This window comes from Bos taurus, chromosome 7 (genome assembly GCF_002263795.3).
Source record: "Bos taurus isolate L1 Dominette 01449 registration number 42190680 breed Hereford chromosome 7, ARS-UCD2.0, whole genome shotgun sequence".
In the NCBI taxonomy this organism is placed as follows: Eukaryota; Metazoa; Chordata; class Mammalia; order Artiodactyla; family Bovidae; genus Bos; species Bos taurus.
Genome location: NC_037334.1, coordinates 38353749 through 38371439, shown reverse-complemented (window position 1 = coordinate 38371439; position 17691 = coordinate 38353749). Strand labels below are relative to the sequence as shown.

The window sequence follows — 17691 nt, the reverse complement described above, 5'->3', positions numbered from 1 at the left end:
TCTGATGCTGGGAGGGATTGGGGGCAAGAGGAGAAGATGACGACAGAGGATGAGATGGCTGGATGGCATCACTGACTCGATGGACGTGAGTCTGAGTGAACTCCGGGAATTGGTGATGGACAGGGAGGCCTGGCGTGCTGCAATTCATGGTCGCAAAGAGTCGGACACGACTGAGCGACTGATCTGATCTGATCTGATGCTTACATAGTATTGGTAATTGTTCTGTGATGCTTTGGTTATTTCATTTTATTTGTACAAATTAGAATGGGAAACACTTAAGAGTAAAACCTAATCCAGTAGGCTGGTAGGTGTTGATTTAAAGATGGGCTTACATCTTTGGATACAACTAAGAAATAAATATGGAAGACTAATAACAAGAATTACATAGTAATAAACAACTATATGCAGAGTAGATCATGAGAAACACTGGGCTGGAAGAAGCACAAGCTGGAATCAAGATTGCCGGGAGAAATATTAATAAACTCAGATATGCAGATGACACCACATTGGCAGAAAGTAAAGAGGAACTAAAAAGCCTCTTGATGAAAGTGAAAGAGGAGAGTGAAAAAGTTGGCTTAAAGCTCAACATTCAGAAAACTAAGATCATGGCATCTGGTCCCATCACTTCATGGGAAATAGATGGGGAACCAGTGGAAACAGTGTCAGACTTTATTTTTTTGGGCTCCAAAGTCACTGCAGATGGTGATTACAGCCATAAAATTAAAAGACGCTTACTTCTTGGAAGGAAAGTTATGACCAACCTAGATAGCATGTTGAAAAGCAGAGACATTACTTTGCCAACAAAGGTTCGTCTAGTCAAAGCTATGGTTTTTCCAGTGGTCATGTATGGATGTGAGAGTTGGACTCTGAAGAAAGCTGAGCGCTGAAGAATTGATGGTTTTGAACTGTGGTGTTGGAGAAGACTCTTAAGAGTCCCTTGGACTGCAAGGAGATCCAACCAGTCCATTCTGAAGGAGATCAGCCCTGGGATTTCTTTGGAAGGACTGATGCTAAAGCTGAAACTCCAGTACTTTGGCCACCTCATGCAAAGAGTTGACTCATTGGAAAAGACTCTGATGCTGGGAGGGATTGGGGGCAGGAGGAGAAGGGGACGACAGAGGATGAGATGGCTGGATGGCATCACTGACTTGATGGACGTGAGTCTGAGTGAACTCCGGGAGTTGGTGATGGACAGGGAGGCCTGGTGTGCTGCAATTCATGGGGTCGCAAAGAGTCGGACACAACTGAGTGACTGAACTGAACTGAACATCACCTGAGTGCTTTCTGTGCGCAAACACTCTTAAACTTATTTGGATTATTTGATGTGAGCCTTACCAAAACCCAAGGGGATAGATGCTTATTATCATGTCACTTTGTGGGTAAGTCAGCTGATACTCGGAGAGCTTAGGTAACTTACGGAAGGCAACACAACTAGTAGAATCCAAACTTGGGGATGGATTTATCCAACTATAAAGTTGATGCATGTTATTTCATTGTGTGTCACTGCTTCTTTGTATCTTGACAGTGCCAAGTCAAGTCCCAAGTACAGTTTTCTAGGGTGTTTTCCATCCAGTGGTTTATAAAGACCTGAGTTAATGGTTGTAGGTTTATGGGTGGCTCTCTCAGCTCTCAGTGATATTCCTCCTTTCTGTTTTGCTTACCTTGCCTAGGTAGTTGTTCTCCTGGAGTTGTCCTCAGACTCCATTGTTCCCTTTTGAAATTTTTGGCTATTGTCACCAGCAACTGAGTTTTTGGATTTAAGTTTCATATTGAATTCTCATCCTGCAGCTAGTTGAAATGGCTCTCTCAGCACTCATAAACCAGAGTAGGAGATTATTTTAGAGCAACTTACCACCTTTCTGCTCCTTTGTAGGGGTGGTAGTTTTCAAAGGAAAAATGTAGCTGCAAGGCCCGGTCCAAGTCTTCTCTGATCGTAACATTTAATATAGAATTAGCATATAATTCTCAGCCATCTGCCAAATCTCTTTTCCACCTGCCCATTTATCATTTTTTGTCTTCCCATCCTTTGCCATCTTATTTCCCAGGAGAGGCAGCCTGCTCTTAGAGAAAAACATATATTTCTTTAAAGTCAGACTCATATTTTATTCTTGGTGCCATGTTTCTTTGTTGTTTTTAGCTTTGTGATCTTGGTCAGTTTATTTCATCATATATAAAATACAAATAGTGATATGTGCCTTGCAGGACTGTTGTAAAGATTAACAATTATGTTTATTAAGTCCCTGGTACAGAAAAGGTTCTCATAAAATAAGAGTCCTTTTTCCCCATGAATCCCTTGCTATGACTTAAATTGACTAATATTTATTAGCATGTAATCTTTGCTAGACTGTGTTGCAGATGGTAAAGAGATCAAATCAAAATCTGGAATCTCTGGATTCAGAAGTTCTTGTGATATAGAAAAACGACTGACAAATAACAGAAACATGCTATTTACAGAGGTATAAATTAATATACAGAGAGCTTCTCTGGTGGCTCAGGCAGTAAAGAATATGCCTGCAACGCATAAAACCTGAGTTCAATCCCTGCATTGGGAAAATCCCCTGGAGAAGGGAATTGCAACCCACTCCAGTGTTCTTCCTTGGAGAATTCCATGGACAGAGGAGCCTGGCGGATTACAGTCCATGGGTTTGCAAAGAGTCGGACATGACTGAGTGACTTAACACCTTCACCTTCATATTAATATAAAGTTCTGTAGACAATTAGTTTCTTTCCTAGCCATGTTTTTGAAGTGATTTCTAAGTATTTCTTTTGGAAAAATACTTGACAGTCAAGATGGGGAACAAATAGAGAAGGGGTGGCAAACACTTATAGGTTTATGTAGTCTGAAATGCCAATCTTCTAAGAATTGATTTCAGCAAGGCACTTGATAAAATCTCTCAAAGTCCTTGTACATAAGTTGGAGAAATGTGGGTTAGCTGATAGAATAGGAGGTGGGTTTTGTAGGTGGTTATACAACTATGTCTAGGATGTTTTTCTCCTGCAGTACTTTATTTTTACTTATAAAATCTCTGAGTTGGAGGGAACTTAGAAATAGATCATCTAGTCTAATTTGTGCCTAAGTCCTCACTATAAGATGGTCTCTTTTTCTCCCTTTGAAGAGAAAAGGGAGAAACTTAAAAAATTTCTTTTAATTTTCTAACTGGAAGTTTGTACTTCTTAATCACCCTCGCCTAATTCCCCCGTCCATGCCCCCTGCCCCCTGCTGCCCACCCCTGGCAACTCCCTATTTGTTCTTTGTTTCCGTGACTCAGTTTCTGTTTTGTTGTATTTGTTTGTTTTACTTTTTAGATTCTACATATAGGTGAAATCATGTAGTGCTTGTCTTTCTCTGTCTGACTTACGTCACTTAGCATAATACACTCTAGGTCCATCCATGTTGTTGCAAATGGCAAGGGCTTTTTTTTTTTTTAAATGTCTGAATAATATTCTGTTGACACACATATCACCTCTTCTCTATCCATTCATCTGTTACACTTACGTTGCTTCCATATCTTGGTTATTGTAAATAATGCTGCAGTGACCATAGGGATACATATATTTTTGAATTAGAGTTTTCATTTTTTTCAGGTAAATGCATACTTTTTAAAATTTTTAATTCAGTAGTATAGAAAACTGTATAGTGAAAAATATGCCTACTGCCTATTCTAGTCCCCTGGTCTCCCTGTCATCCTCCCCAGAGACAAGATATTATTAATAGTTGCTTCTGTATATGATCATGTTTTATTATACATATCTCTTTAACGTATTACAGTGATTTTAGTGTATGTGCTGTCTCCCTTAGTAAATTGTGAGCTCCTTAAGAGAAAGGACCATGCCTCATAATTCCCTGTTATCTCCCCAAGTTACTCACACATTAAAGATTCTCAATAAACATTTGCTTGATTAAGTATTTAAAGGAAATTTGGACTAGGAGAAGATAGGCTCCTCTGGTAACATGCCACAGTTTTCCGTGTCCTTGGCCTAATCATTTACAACCATTTTCCCCCAGTGACTTGGATGAAGATGTAGAAAGCATGCTTGTCATATATGCAGATGAAGCAGAGCTGGAACAGAGAGCTAGTATAACATCAGATGACAGAATCAAGACTTCAGATGATCTCAACAGACTGCAATGTGCAACTGAAAAGAACAGGGATAAATATAAAGCCCTGTTGAAGGGGAAAAATACCCAACAGTTTAGTTACCCAAACATAGAATTAGGAGACCTGTCTTGATGGCATTTTGAAGATGACTTGGGAGGAAGGGGGATATATCGTAATTGCCTTTATGTTCAGTTTAAGCCAGTAGAATATCAGGATTGTCACAGCCTTGGCTGAATTAGTCTGGATGAGGTAGCTTGTGGTTCTTGTGTTCTCTTTACTGGTCAGATTGCTTGTTGGAATATTGGATCTGTTTTGGGGTGCCACACATATGGAAGACTTAACAGATTGGGGTATATGTAGAGGTTAACTCGAAAGATAAAACATGGCTATAAGAATCAGACAGATCTAGACTATGTCCTGGGTTGTTCTTCCTAGTTGTGATAGCTTGGCAAAGTCAATTCCTCTGAGTTTATTTTTGTACCTTTAAAATAGGACAGAATAATAATACCCGTCTGGAGGATCATTAAAAGGATTAGAGCTACCCTAGGCCCTCAAAAGGATCTGTATTCCAAGTCTTATTACAGATTGGCTTAATGACTAGATATAGTACCTGTTTTAAAGGTTACAAGTAATGCAGCTTGTTCCGTGTTCAAAGAACTGACTTGTGGAAAAGGGGGTAAACGTATCCATACAGCCTGTAAATGCAGATTGAGCTAGAAATGTTGTGTAGCAGTAGAATGGGTTTCTCTAGGAGGAAGTGAATTCTCCTCAGTAATTGGACATAGTCAGGTTGAGACTGTATAATCACTTATCAGGGATACTTTTAGAGGCATTTTTATGAGTGGTAGGTTGGACTAGAAGGGTAGGTAAACTATGGCCAGCCCGAGCCAAATACAGTCAGACATCTGTTTTTGTAAATGAAGTTTTAAAATGGTGAAGAATCTGACTGCAATGCCAGAGACCTGGGTTTGATTCTGAGTTGGGAAGATCCCCTGGAGAAGGACATGGCAACCCAGTCCAGTATTCTTGCCTGGAGAATCCCATGGACAGAGAAGCCTGATGGGAAGCCTATAGTCCATAGCGTTCCAAAAGAGTCGGACATGACTGCAGTTACTTAGCACACACCACACCCCATTATAATGTTGTCTATGGCTGCCTTCCTACTATAGGAACGCTCATGCCCAGTTGAGTAGTTGTAACAGAGACCATATGGCCTTCCAAACCTAAACTACTTACTGTCTGATCCTGTACAGAAAAAATTTGCTAACCTCTGGTTTAGGTAAATGCTTCCACAACCTAAATTATTTTGTGAACTGATAACCTTTCTAAATCTTCTATCATGGGAATTTCAGGTGTCAAGAGGGACAAAGGCAAGGTTTGGAGTGAGATGTTCATAATTCTTGTTAACTGCAAGGAATGAAGACTGAAAAACAGTTGGTTAATTAACTTCCAAAACCCTTTAAGAGAATGTGCTTTTGTAAACATACCTTTTGGTATGAGAAAAGAATTTGTATGCCACCTGGGCTAAAGCTGTTTATATTCACTAGAATTAGGAGGATGTGGTGGTCCTAGTGTAGTGGAAAAGACTTGTGTTAACTGTCCTGAGCTCTGCTTTTCTCACTGGTAAATGGAACCCTTTCCAGTGTTTGATAAAGATTGGAGCTAATGTGGGTACTCAGATGTAGCTGTCATTGCTATGTATCAAAAAGCATCTTATTGGAGCATATATCACACCAGACAGAATTTTCATTGGGAAAGTATAAATCCTTCCCCTGAGTGCTGCAAGTTGGGGTAGTACACAGAAACTTTTCTAATGGCAAATAGAGGGAAAATAGATCTCATTGCAAAGATGGTAATACCTTGCAGCTGGCAGTTTCAGTCCATGTTATGTAAGTAATATTCTCTATAGAAGAAAGGCAGAGGTTTCCTAGTCACCTCTCCCATTTGGAACAGAATTTTAAACTTTTCTACTTCCAATACATTTTATATTTACAGTCTACTGCCAGCTAACAGATTTTCTTCTTTTTTTTGTTGTTGTTTTATTTCTTGTCTTTCTTTTTTTGTTGAAAGTGTTGACTCGGAGTCAAAGAGAGGCCTTGAACAGACGTGACAGTGTGACAACTGCTCAGACTTCCCTAGACATTGACAAGTAAGTAGGTGCATTGTGTTTACAGAGCTCTTGCTTAACAAACCATTGCTTAGACCAAATGAGAGACCAGTTCCTCTCTTACCCTGGGTTTCTTTGACCAGGCAATCAAATCGTTGCTCTAACGCCTGAATTTCTTAGTATTCTCAGTTTGTGTCAGTATTGGTGGCCTCTTGTGACCCTTTTTGTTACTCTGAAAAGACCCTGCCACCCACTCCACTTCCACATTGCTCTGAGCTTTCTGTTTTCTTTGAATTTGCGTTTTGGTGTTTGGTGCTTTGGGGAAGCAGTGAGCTATTTTGCAATGTAATGGTGCAGAAGTTGAGTTGCAAGAAGTTGGGCAATATTGAAGACTTCCTTGGGTTGTGGGTTGCAGCTTGACTAAGAATGCACATTCGTTCCCAGTGGAGGCAGAGGCAAGGGGAGGTCAGGTATAAGTGCTACCTCCTAAAAGTAAAAATATCACCAACAATACATTAGAGCAGTTAGTAACTAGAAACATTTTTCTTTGAAACACAGATCCTGTCTTAGACTCTAAATTTCATAGCTGCCTTCCTTAATCCAATTGAGCAGAGCTGATCCACTTCCTTTTTTTAGAATCCTACCATCATGCAGATATTCTAGGACTGTATTCATCACACTATTGCACTAATTTTTTTTCTTTGATTTTTGACATTTCTGTCTCCCTGGCTAGGCTGTGAGTTATAATATTTGAAGACAGATACTTGCCTTCATTCATGTTTATATCCCCAGCATCTAATAGAATGTGTGTGAGACAGCAATAACAGTAATACCTCTTTGTTGAGCTTTTAATATTATGTGCTGGCCACTGTGCTGAGTGCTTTATTTACTTTATAACTATCACAGTTGTTGATATGGTAGTATTTTTTTTAATAGATATAGAAACTGAAGGGAAATTATAGGTAACTGGTTAAGATTATGTGGCCAGAACTGGCAAAGTCTACCTGACTCAAAAACTTACGCTGCTTTTACAGTGCTGCTTCTCTCATGAACGTAGGGTATTAATAATGCTTTTTACATTAATGGATAAACCTTGAAAGGTACACTAGTCTAACTTTTCTCATAAAGCAGAGTTTCACTTGTAGTCTCTCTGATGATTAATTACTTGAGAGACTTATTCCTCTTATTTTAAAGACCTCTCAGAGAAACTTTTCTTAAAGGCAGTCTAAATCTTTCTATAGTAACTGAGTAGCAACAGCAAGAAGTTTTGGAAGGTTTTCTTTAGCTTCGTAAAACTAAGATGATCTTATGAGTCAGGCAGACCTGGCTTCTGACAATTACTAGCTATAGGACATTGGGGAGATTAGTACCTTCCTAACCAGGCCAAGGAATTAATTGAGAAATTGTGTTTAAAGGACCATGCACCAGTTCTCACCACAGAGAAAATACTTCATGAATGTTCATTTTCTTCCTTTGTCTCCAGTGATTCCATTTTCACTGATGCCCAATAAACTTTACCTCAAGACATAATTTCCTCTCTTTACACAAAGTCGTTATAAAAAGATAAAAATAGCTATATATATGAAGTTATGCAAAAGCCTCTGGCAGAGCCACATGGTTTTAGTAACTTCCTAGCTCTAGAATTGAGGAAGGCAGCATATAGACAGACTTGATTTACTAATCAGACAGGTTCACCCTCCCTGGTAGAAATGTCATTTTTGATTTAATGCTCTTGGTGTTCCCTTTTCTGTCTAAATTTTTAACTTCCCTTTGAAAAAACTATTACACTTAATTTGAGAAGAGTTTGACAGAATATTTTATGTCTGGAGAGCAATCAGCATTGTTTGAGTTAGTTAGAAGAGCTTATTTCATTATCATCCTACTACTGCAACAGCAGGATACAAAGAAACAGCCAGGGAAAACCACTAATCACTCAGTCCTTTGGATTGGCATTGGGTTCATTTTATTGATGATCCTGCTGAGAGCAGCGATTCTGCTTTGGTTGACATTTCTCCTCCATAGAATAACTTTAAGATGTAAAAACACAATTTAAGATGTATCTAGGAGCATAGAGGCAAAAGCAAATCTTTTTTTTTTTTTTTTAACCACTTTTTCTCCATTTTTTTCTGATTGGCTAGGGATGAGAAGTGTTACCTCTGTAAATCCCTTGTTCCACTCAGAGAGTACCAGTGTCATGTAGAGTCCTGTCTCCAGCTTGCAAGAGGTGACCAAGGAGATGAGCCTGAAGAGAGTGAGAGAGTATGCACAGCTGTGGGGAGGAAGCGTCCACAGTGGCTGAGGAACCTAAAGGTATGTATAGAGTGTTTTAGGAAAGGTTCCCTAGTTCTTCACATTTCTGTTTGGGCCTTTCTTTCTCCCCTTCCTCCCTCTTTCCTTTTCTTCTGTTTATCTTGAAACTAGATTTGTGCTTTTTAAAATTATTTTTTCTTTTAATTAAAAAGTAATATATACTCAAGTAGTATACACTTAATATAGAAAATACAGGAAGTTAAAAAAATACGAAGAATCAGGGGGAATTATCACCCATAATTTAGTTACTCAAAGATGACATCTTTTAGTATTTTGGCCTATTTTTTTTCCAGTCTTTTTTTTCCTATGCATTTTTAATTAATTGTATATGTACATACACAGTTATTGTAGCATAACAAACTTCCTAAGTATATTTTTAAACTGTTTCTGAAATTACTCTTAATGTTTGTATCACACAGTCAGTTAACCATTCTCATATTATTGGACATTCAAATTGTTTCCAGTTCTTTTGTATTATACGCTATGTTTAAAGCATTAATTAGTCTTTGCATTATTTCCTTAGTATAGATTTCCTGAAGTGGAGCTTTTAGGGCAATGAATCTAAACATTTTAAAATCTCTTGAAACGTATTGCCAAATGACTTTCCAGAAAGTATATTCTAGTCATACCCCCACTGCCAGGAACATATTCACGATCAACTCTGCTGAACGCCTCATTGTACCTAGCCTTATTAGGAAGTTGTGGAATCTGGCCCTGGTCACTGGGAAGATGTGCTTTCTGGCCTTTGATTAGAAAACTGGAAGAACAAGTCTTGGCTTTGAAATTAAAGATAAAGCAGCAGCTCCATATTCTAGACTTACTGACATAGCAATCATTGCACACCAAGATGGAGAAGCCATATGTCATGAAGGGAAAAAGGGACCCCTGTATGAATGGGGTGATTTTTGAGGTTGTAATTTGGAATTGAGGCTTATGGGTATGTGTTTTCTCTGGCATCACTGTCTCTAAAAGCTAACTTGAAACTTGTTATTTTCTGTTTTAAATCTCTCCAAATCTATCATAGGTCAAAGGTTACTATAGAATAAACCACAATCACAGAAAACTAATCAAACTCATCACATGGACCACAGCCATGTCTAACTCAATGAAACTATGAGCCATGCCATGTAGGGCCACCCAAGATGGATGGGTCATGGTGGAGAGTTCTGAGAAAATGTGGTCCACTGGAGAGGGGAATGGCAAACCACTTCAGTATTTTTGCCATGAACAGTATGAAAAGGCAAAAAGGTATGACACTGAAATATGCACTCCCCAGGTTGGTAGGTACCCCATATGCTACTGGAGAAGAGTGGAGAAATAACTCCAGAAAGAGTGAAGAGATGGAGCCAAAGTGAAAACGCTCAGTTGTGGATGTTACTGGTGATGGAAGTAAAGTCCAATGCTGTAAAGAGCACTCTCCTTGGAAGAAAAGCCATGATCGACTTAGACAGCATATTAAAAAGCAGAGACATTTTGCCAACAAAAGTCCATCTAGTCAAAGCTGTGGTTTTTCCAGTAGTCATGTATAGATGTGAGAGTTGGACTATAAAGAAAGCTGAGTGCCAAAGAATTGATACTTTTGAACTGTGATGTTGGAAAAGACTCTTGAGAGTCCCTTGACTGCAAAGGAGATCAAGCCAGTCAATCCTAAAGGAAATCAGTCCTGAATATTCATTGGAACGACTGATGCTGAAGCTGAAACTTCAATACTTTGGCTACCTGATGTGAAGAACTGACTCATTGGAAAAGACCCTGATGCTGGGAAAGATTGAAGGCAGGAGAAGGGGTTGACAGAGGATGGGATGGTTGGATGATATCACCAATTCAATGGACATGAGTTTGAGCAAGCTCCAGGAGTTGGTGATGGACAGGGAAGCCTGGCAGGCTACAGTCCATGGGGTCACAAAGAGTCAAACACAACTGAGTGACTGAACTAAACTGAACTGAGAATAATTTGCCCTGAGTCTGGTATCCATTCCTGGATATTCTTGGCATAAAGATGCATCTATTAATCATGTTTGCTTTTTTACTGTGTAAAAGTGATAAGTCACTCAGTCGTGTTGGACTCTTTGAGACAGCATGGACTGTAGCCTGCCAGGCTGCTCTGTCCATGAAATCCTCCAGGCAAGAATTCTGGCGTGGGTTGCCATTTCTTTCTCCAGGGGATCTTCCTGACCCAGAGTTCGAACCCAGGTCTCCTGCATTCAGGCAGATTCTTTACCACCTGAGCCAGCAGGGAAGCCCTTTTGTTTTTTTTTTTAATTGTGTACCCTCCTTTATTAGAAAGCAAAAGACTTCCATTCAGCTGTGTCCCCACACCTCTTCTCTCCTGGAGATATCTATGATCTAGGCTAAGGAAGTTGTATTTTAGGCTCTCTGTGTAACCTTTGCATCTCTTTTTCTCTGACACAGGATAAAGGCCAAAATGAAGGCCGTCTCCTCCGTCTCTTGGAACAGTCTGAGTACAAGACTACAGGTGAGGCCCTCAGGACCAGTTTTGTGAGCTTCTGCCTATGGCCTTCCAGTAAACATAGCCACTACCAACTCTTTTACTACAGTTTTTACTAGAGTTATGAGGGTGCACATTTGACCTAATCAGCTGGCCTTTGAGACTTGATCTAGATCATCTCTCCCTAAGGAAGATTAAATACTCTGTCTTATTTATCATGTGTTTTATTTCAGCTTTTATAAAGCTTGAGCTTCCTACTGCCTGTTGAACTGGGGAAAAAACATTTCCAAATCATAGGGCAATGGCACAAGCCCTAAACACCTTTTACACTGAAAACCAGACATTACTGTCTTCTCCTAATGTTTTGTGCATTATTCATGTTACCCTTAGCCTAGTGTCTCAACCTATCCTCCTGAGAGTCTGTAGCATTGCATAGAGTTAGTAATACCAACTTCATAGATTGAAAGGATTATATCTAGTAAAGGTCCACATATATTCCCTGGTGTAAATAGGCTCTTGATAAATGTTAGCTGCTATTATTATTATTGTTCTTGTTGTTGATAGTTGCTTTTGTTAAAATTTACTAGACGTAGATGAAAGAGGAACTTTTGCTTAGGTCTGATGAGATTTGCTTGCCATCTAGTTCTGATAGTTCATTCCTACCAAGTAAATCTGTTGTGTCTTCTGATGACTATAAAAAGACTGCCTCTCTGAGCCCCATAGCCTACTGCCTTTAGGTTAGCAGATTATAGATCTGCAGGTAGCATATTTTCATTGGCAACTCGTTGTTGCTCAAGTCCAGATTTGAAGTAGGTTTGGTCAGTGGTTATTCATTCAAAAGTGTTCACCTCTGTACTTCTGCAGCTAAGCCTATTGGATGCTAATGCTCACATTCCATTGGTCTGGGTATTGGAGATCTAGCTACCTGGATAAACCTGATGAAGAACAGTGCCCAGAACATATGAAGCACAGGAACAGTGAAAAGTATTATGATTGTAACACTGCTAAAAAAATTATTACTTTTTCTCTCCTATCACAGATGCAGAGATAAAGACCAAGTTTTCAGAAACAGGAGCCTTCAGGTGAATTGGGGTGTGCATTGAAGTGTGGCTGTCAGCAGTTCTAGAAGAGTATAGGCCTGGTCCTGTATTCTGTGTATAATGTGGTATTCAAACAGTTGAAGTAGAGAGCTGTGGAGCTGTGTGACCATTCTTGATATAACTCTGTGACCCTCATATGTCTAGGCTAAGAATTGGATGACTATCTCCGTTCATTCATGGTGTTAATATAAGCACAGCAAAAGCCGTCTTACTCTTTTTTGCCTGTCTATCCCCACCCAGCCCTCATCTTTTGACTTAGAAGTCAAACAATTTGGGAATTTGGGTCTGAATCCTGATTTCCTCACTGCCCGACTGTGTGGCTTTGGGTGTATGATTTACCCAGTGTCCTTGTCTGTGAAAGCGAAATGACAGTACTTATCTGATTGAAGTATTCCAAAGATTATGTGAGCTAGTAGTATATGTAAATACCCCTGAAACACATACTTATTGCTTATTAGTAGGTGTATCGTGAATTCTGACGTTTTTTTCTCCTCTTTAGGGTGTCTTCACCAGGGCTAGAAGAAGCAGGCTGCAGCAGAGAGATGCAGAGTTCCCTTACACATCTCGATTCAAATGAGTCTCCCATCAAGTCTTTTGTTTCTGTTTCAGAAGCCACAGATTGCTTAGTGGACTTTAAAAAGCAGCTTACTGTCCGGCCACATAGCCAGACACAAACCAAAGCAGGTAGAGGAAGAAGGAGGAAATCCTGAATTTCTAGGGTCTGAAGGTTGATCAAATCATTAGCAATAGAAGTCTGCCATGTTTATTAAGCCTTAGTGGCCTGCAGTTCATTGTTAAGGAAGTTTTGCCCCTACAGTTTCTACTACCAGCATCTACTCAGCATTCTGGTTTTTATGTTTTCTATGAGCTATACAGACAACTGTGTGTGTAGTGTTTTGTTTTATAACAATCTGTTTGAATTCAAGTATAGTTAAAAAGAAAACTTAAATATATTTATCTATGTTTGTATGAAGTCTTATTTCAATAAGATGGAGAGTTTCCTTTTTGTCTCTGTGTTGCAGGGCTTGGGGAGGGGTGTTTTAATTATGGAGCTAGTTCTCAGACTCATAAATTGCATGTTTTGGAATTCCATTACTGGTCTCTGACATACTGCCTATATTCACTGAATATGTAGTGTAAAGTTTTACTGTTTGGACCTTCTCTGACATCATTCTGGAAGATGCCAAGGGATTGAATGCTACTTTTGTTCTGCTGTCCTTACTGTTCAGTGACTTGTCACTTCATCTTGCTGCCTCACCCAGTTAAGAATTCTCAGCCAGAGCATAGCACCTTTGAAGGAATATGTCCAGTCATTCTTTCCAGGAATTTGTAAATGAACTCTCAAGTTATTAATTTCTATACAATTATTTTTTTTTCCTGGATTAACCCGTGGGGATGCTGTGCATATTCATCTGCTAAAGCTGAGATTGCTTCTGTTGCCATCAGAGGTCATAGCAGCAACAGGAAGTAACTTCTATTTCAGTACATCAGTAGAGGAATGCATGTTCTCAACCTCGTTGCTCAGGATCTTCCAGTGAAGAACAGAGCTGTGGTCTGTCCTCAGTGCACAGGCTTTTAATGCACTGTTTCCTGCCTAGCTGCGTTTGCATATAAGCTCTTAGAGTTAGAAGAAGGCAGGATGGCAGGCTCACTCTGTTTCTTCCATGCCGTGGTGTTGGATGGCACTGACATTGTGGCCAGCGTCACATAATTGCTGTTATTTTTTGACATTTGCTATGGTTCAGGCAACGTGTGTGCCTTCGTTTAATCCTCACAGCAACATTATAAGGTAGGTATTATCCCCCCCAATTTTTGGATGAGGAAACAAAGGCTTATATTAAAAAATCAAAAAATACTTTTTGTCCTTGGCAGTGAGACTACAGTGCTCTGCCTCTTCAGTCCTAACAAAAATGCTAGTATTGATTATTTTCCCATTTGCCTTCTAATGAGAAGTAGTTTATCAGTTACGTCCCATCACTTTAACTTTCACTAGTTTTCTTTCTCAGTAAATGGCAGTTTATTGGAGGTAAAGTTCTATAAATGGGGTAATATGTTTATCTCTCTGCCTGGAGATAAGAATAGGGAAAGGGCTGATTCTGGAAAGGGAATTATTTAACTTATAGTTGAACAGTCTCCCTAGAACATGGATCAGTGGCAAATTGTTGGAGGAGGGTATAGATCAGCAGGACTACTACTGATAGGCTTATTTGTTAACTAATGTGGAATCAGGAGAAAACAACCATCTCCCTAGGCCCTCCCACCTCTATCTTTGGTAAAGGCTGCTTGCTCATTTGTCTTATTCTCCCAATACTGGTGGTCCTGTGTGAGGGACCTTAGTGAAGAGACAAAGTCAGTGGAAAGAGTATGACATCAACTTGAAACTTTGGCCACCTGATGCGAAGAACTGACTTATTTGAAAAGACCCTGATGCTGGGAAAGATTGAAGGTGGGAGGAGAAGGGGACAACAGAAGATGAGATGGGTGGATGCCATCACTGACTCAATGGACATGAGTTTGAGTAGTCTGGGAGTTGGTGATAGACAGGGAAGCCTGGCATGGTGCAGTTCATGGGGTCACAAAGAGTCGAACACCACTGAGCAACTGAACTGAACTGAATCTGAACCTCTGCTTCTGATACAAGTTAACATCTATGAGACCTAGTTTCCTTTTCTATAAATTGGGGGAAAGCTTACAGGGTTCTAAAGAGTAAGATAATGTATATAAAAGCACAGTATCTATCTCTTAGAAGGTGAGTGAATGGCAGTAGTTGTTATTTCAATGTGATGCTAGTTTTGTATGTCTTAAGTAGTGTCATGGTGAGAGGTGGAAAAGCCAGAGAGGTGATGTGCAGATGTGAGAGGATACAGTTTGATGACCTTAGTTCCATCAAGTACCAGCCTTCCACAGCAAACTCAGGTGTCTAGAGCTTGCCTCAGGCCATCAGGTTTTGGGGTTTTGTTTCTTGTTTTTCTTTTACTTCTTAAAGATGGGAAGCAGCTGTTCTGCTAGTGTTGCCAACTCTAGGAGCTGGGAAACTCCATGAACTTCACAAGGCATTGTGATGAATGGGGAAGGAGAAGGTAACTTTTCTATTAGGCACGGTGGTTGTGTTATTTCACTTCATCCTTATAACAGCCCTCTAGCCGAGGCTGTGCCTTGCCCATTATCCCTGGGCACTCATTGTTCTACTGCATACCCACAGGGTCCTATTGCAAGGACCTGCAACTCTCTGCCTTAGCACTTCTCTAGACAAGTGTGCGGCAGAGCTGGGAGTGCCAGAAAGTGAGGGCCTCTGAGGCAGCCCTCAACCAGTGAAAATGGAATTTGGAGGATAAATTCCCCAGCTTCCTCACCTCACTTAGGTTCATTCTACACGTCTCCCAGAGTTCCCTCAGGGCTTGAACCTCAGGAGCTCTCAGCTCAGCAGTAGCTTAATTATGTATGCTCTGTTGACTTCCTTCCCTTCCTATCTCATTTCCAGCTCCCCTGTCAGTGCTTCCTGGATCAGGGCTGGGACTAAGGTGAGGGACCTGCACTCTTTAGTTCATGTAAAGGAAGAGTTGACACTAGTATGAACTTGAAAGGGTTTCTCCACATTTTGTAGCTAGGCACTTCACATGCATTGCCCTAATCCTAACCCTGGCCTGGATTGCTTCCCAATTAAACTACACTCAAATTAGGTCCACTTCTGGAGGAACCTATCCTAAGGCATTATTATTAGTCTTTATGTTTTATACATAGAAAACAGGCTCAGCGAAGTGCAAAAACTCACTTTGTTATACAACTGGTAAATGAGATGGGATTCAAACCCAGGTCTGTCTGACACCAGTGCTGATTCTCTCTACTATTCCATACTACTTCCTAACCCCACTTGAGTCACAAAATTCAATGGGAATTTTAAGCTTGGATGGGCCCATTCTCACCTGTGAGGCAGAGCAGCTTTGGCCCTAAGTTGATCTAGAAGATGGGAATTGGGGTGAGGGAAAGGCAGGTAGTAAGTAGATGGTAGTACCAGTGGGAAGATGGAAGAATGTATAAACCCTGAGTGGGAAGGCTGCTGAAGCCATCTGTACCTGGAAGGCAAGAAGAGGTTACTTATTTCCTCTCAGTTTCAAAAGCCCTGTACTATTGAGGTTGTGGGAGAGTTCTTCAATTTAAGAAAAATTAACTGATAGCTCTTCCCTGGTGGCTCAGATGGTAAAGAATTCACCTGCAATGCAGGAGACCCAGGTTCAATCCCTGGGTTGGGAAGATCCCCTGGAGAAGGAAATGGCAACCCACTCTAGTGTTCTTGCCTTGGAAATCCCATGGGCAGAGGAGCCTGGTGGGCTACAGTCCATGAGGTTGCAAAGAGTCAGATACAATTGGGCAACTTCACCTTCAGTTTTCATCTCATGTTAGATCTAGAACAGGGGCTCCAAAGATAAGAATTATTCTTTGTGAGTCCACAGTGCAGTGGGGGAAGGCAAACAGATTCTATTGATAGATTGTAGTCAATGCAATGATACAGGGAGATCAAGACACTATGGGATCAATAGGCTGCTACTCAGCTGGGATCAGGGCCAGGAGGAGCTTTTCTAGGAAGGCTCCCAGCATTGTTGTTGTCATGTATGGATGTGAGAGTTGGACTGTGAAGGCTGAGCACCGAAGAATTGATGCTTTTGAACTATGGTGTTGGAGAAGACTCTTGAGAGTCCCTTGGACTGCAAGGAGATCCAACCAGTCCATTCTAAAGGAGATCAGCCCTGGGATTTCTTTGGAAGGAATGATGCTAAAGCTGAAACTCCAGTACTTTGGCCACCTCATGCGGAGAGTTGACTCACTGGAAAAGACACTGATGCTGGAGGGATTGGGGGCAGGAGGAGAAGGGGACGACAGAGGATGAGACGGCTGGATGGCATCACTGACTCAATGGACGTTGAGTCTGAGTGAACCCTGGGAGTTGGTGATGGACAGGGAGGCCTGGCATGCTGCGATTCATGGGGTCGCAGAGTTCGACATGACTGAGCGACTGAACTGATCTAAACTGAACTGAAGGTGTAATTTAAAGAATGAGGAAAAGTTAAGTGGGAAAGCTGGATGGGGCAAAGAGGGAGTCAATCCAGACAGATCAACATGAACAAAACACTTAACAGTAAAGAGCAGCTTGATGGGTATAGGAGAGCTGGAGTAAAAGGGCATGGGGGGAAAGGCAGGAAGCTTGTTTGGGCCTGAGGGCCTGTGTGCCTGGCCATGGCGCACTGTCAGCTGTGAGAAGCAAGCCTGGGAGCAGCTCAGAACAGGGATGGCCTGGCTCTCATCCCAGCTATGGTACCTGGGCTACAGCCCACCTTTACCCCAGCTAACTGCCTCTCCTCTTTCCTTAGTTCCTCCTGAACAGCTGGAGATTGGCGCTTAGGGTCTGTGAGGAGTCTTGTCAGGACTTGTCCTTCCCCTCGTTGTTCAATGGTCATCTGGTGTCTGAAGAGAACTGCTGATCCCTGCTATGCCTCTGCTACAGTCAGGGCTGTCATAGTAGTTCATAGACCCCAAGCCCAGGCTGCTTCCTCCCTGCATAGGCTCTGACATAGGCCTTCTTTGACACTCTGCCTAGGGTACTGGGACCCCTGCTGCTGGGGAAATAGA

General features: G+C 41.0%; 1 protein-coding gene across 8 annotated transcripts in view; it reads left to right on the top strand.

Moving 5' to 3' along the window:
- Nucleotides 1-13039, top strand: part of UIMC1 (ubiquitin interaction motif containing 1) — a 137813-nt gene extending 124774 nt beyond the window's left edge. For 5 of the 8 annotated variants that reach the window (XM_005209132.5, XM_015472146.3, XM_059888040.1 and 2 more), the window contains 5 exons: nt 6171-6249; nt 8346-8517; nt 10930-10993; nt 12006-12048; nt 12566-13023. In XM_005209132.5, coding sequence (XP_005209189.1) covers nt 6171-6249; nt 8346-8517; nt 10930-10993; nt 12006-12048; nt 12566-12776 — 569 coding nt within the window. In that variant the 3' untranslated portion in view covers nt 12777-13023. 8 annotated transcript variants of the gene reach the window in all.
- The last annotated feature ends 4652 nt before the right edge of the window (nt 13040-17691 follow it).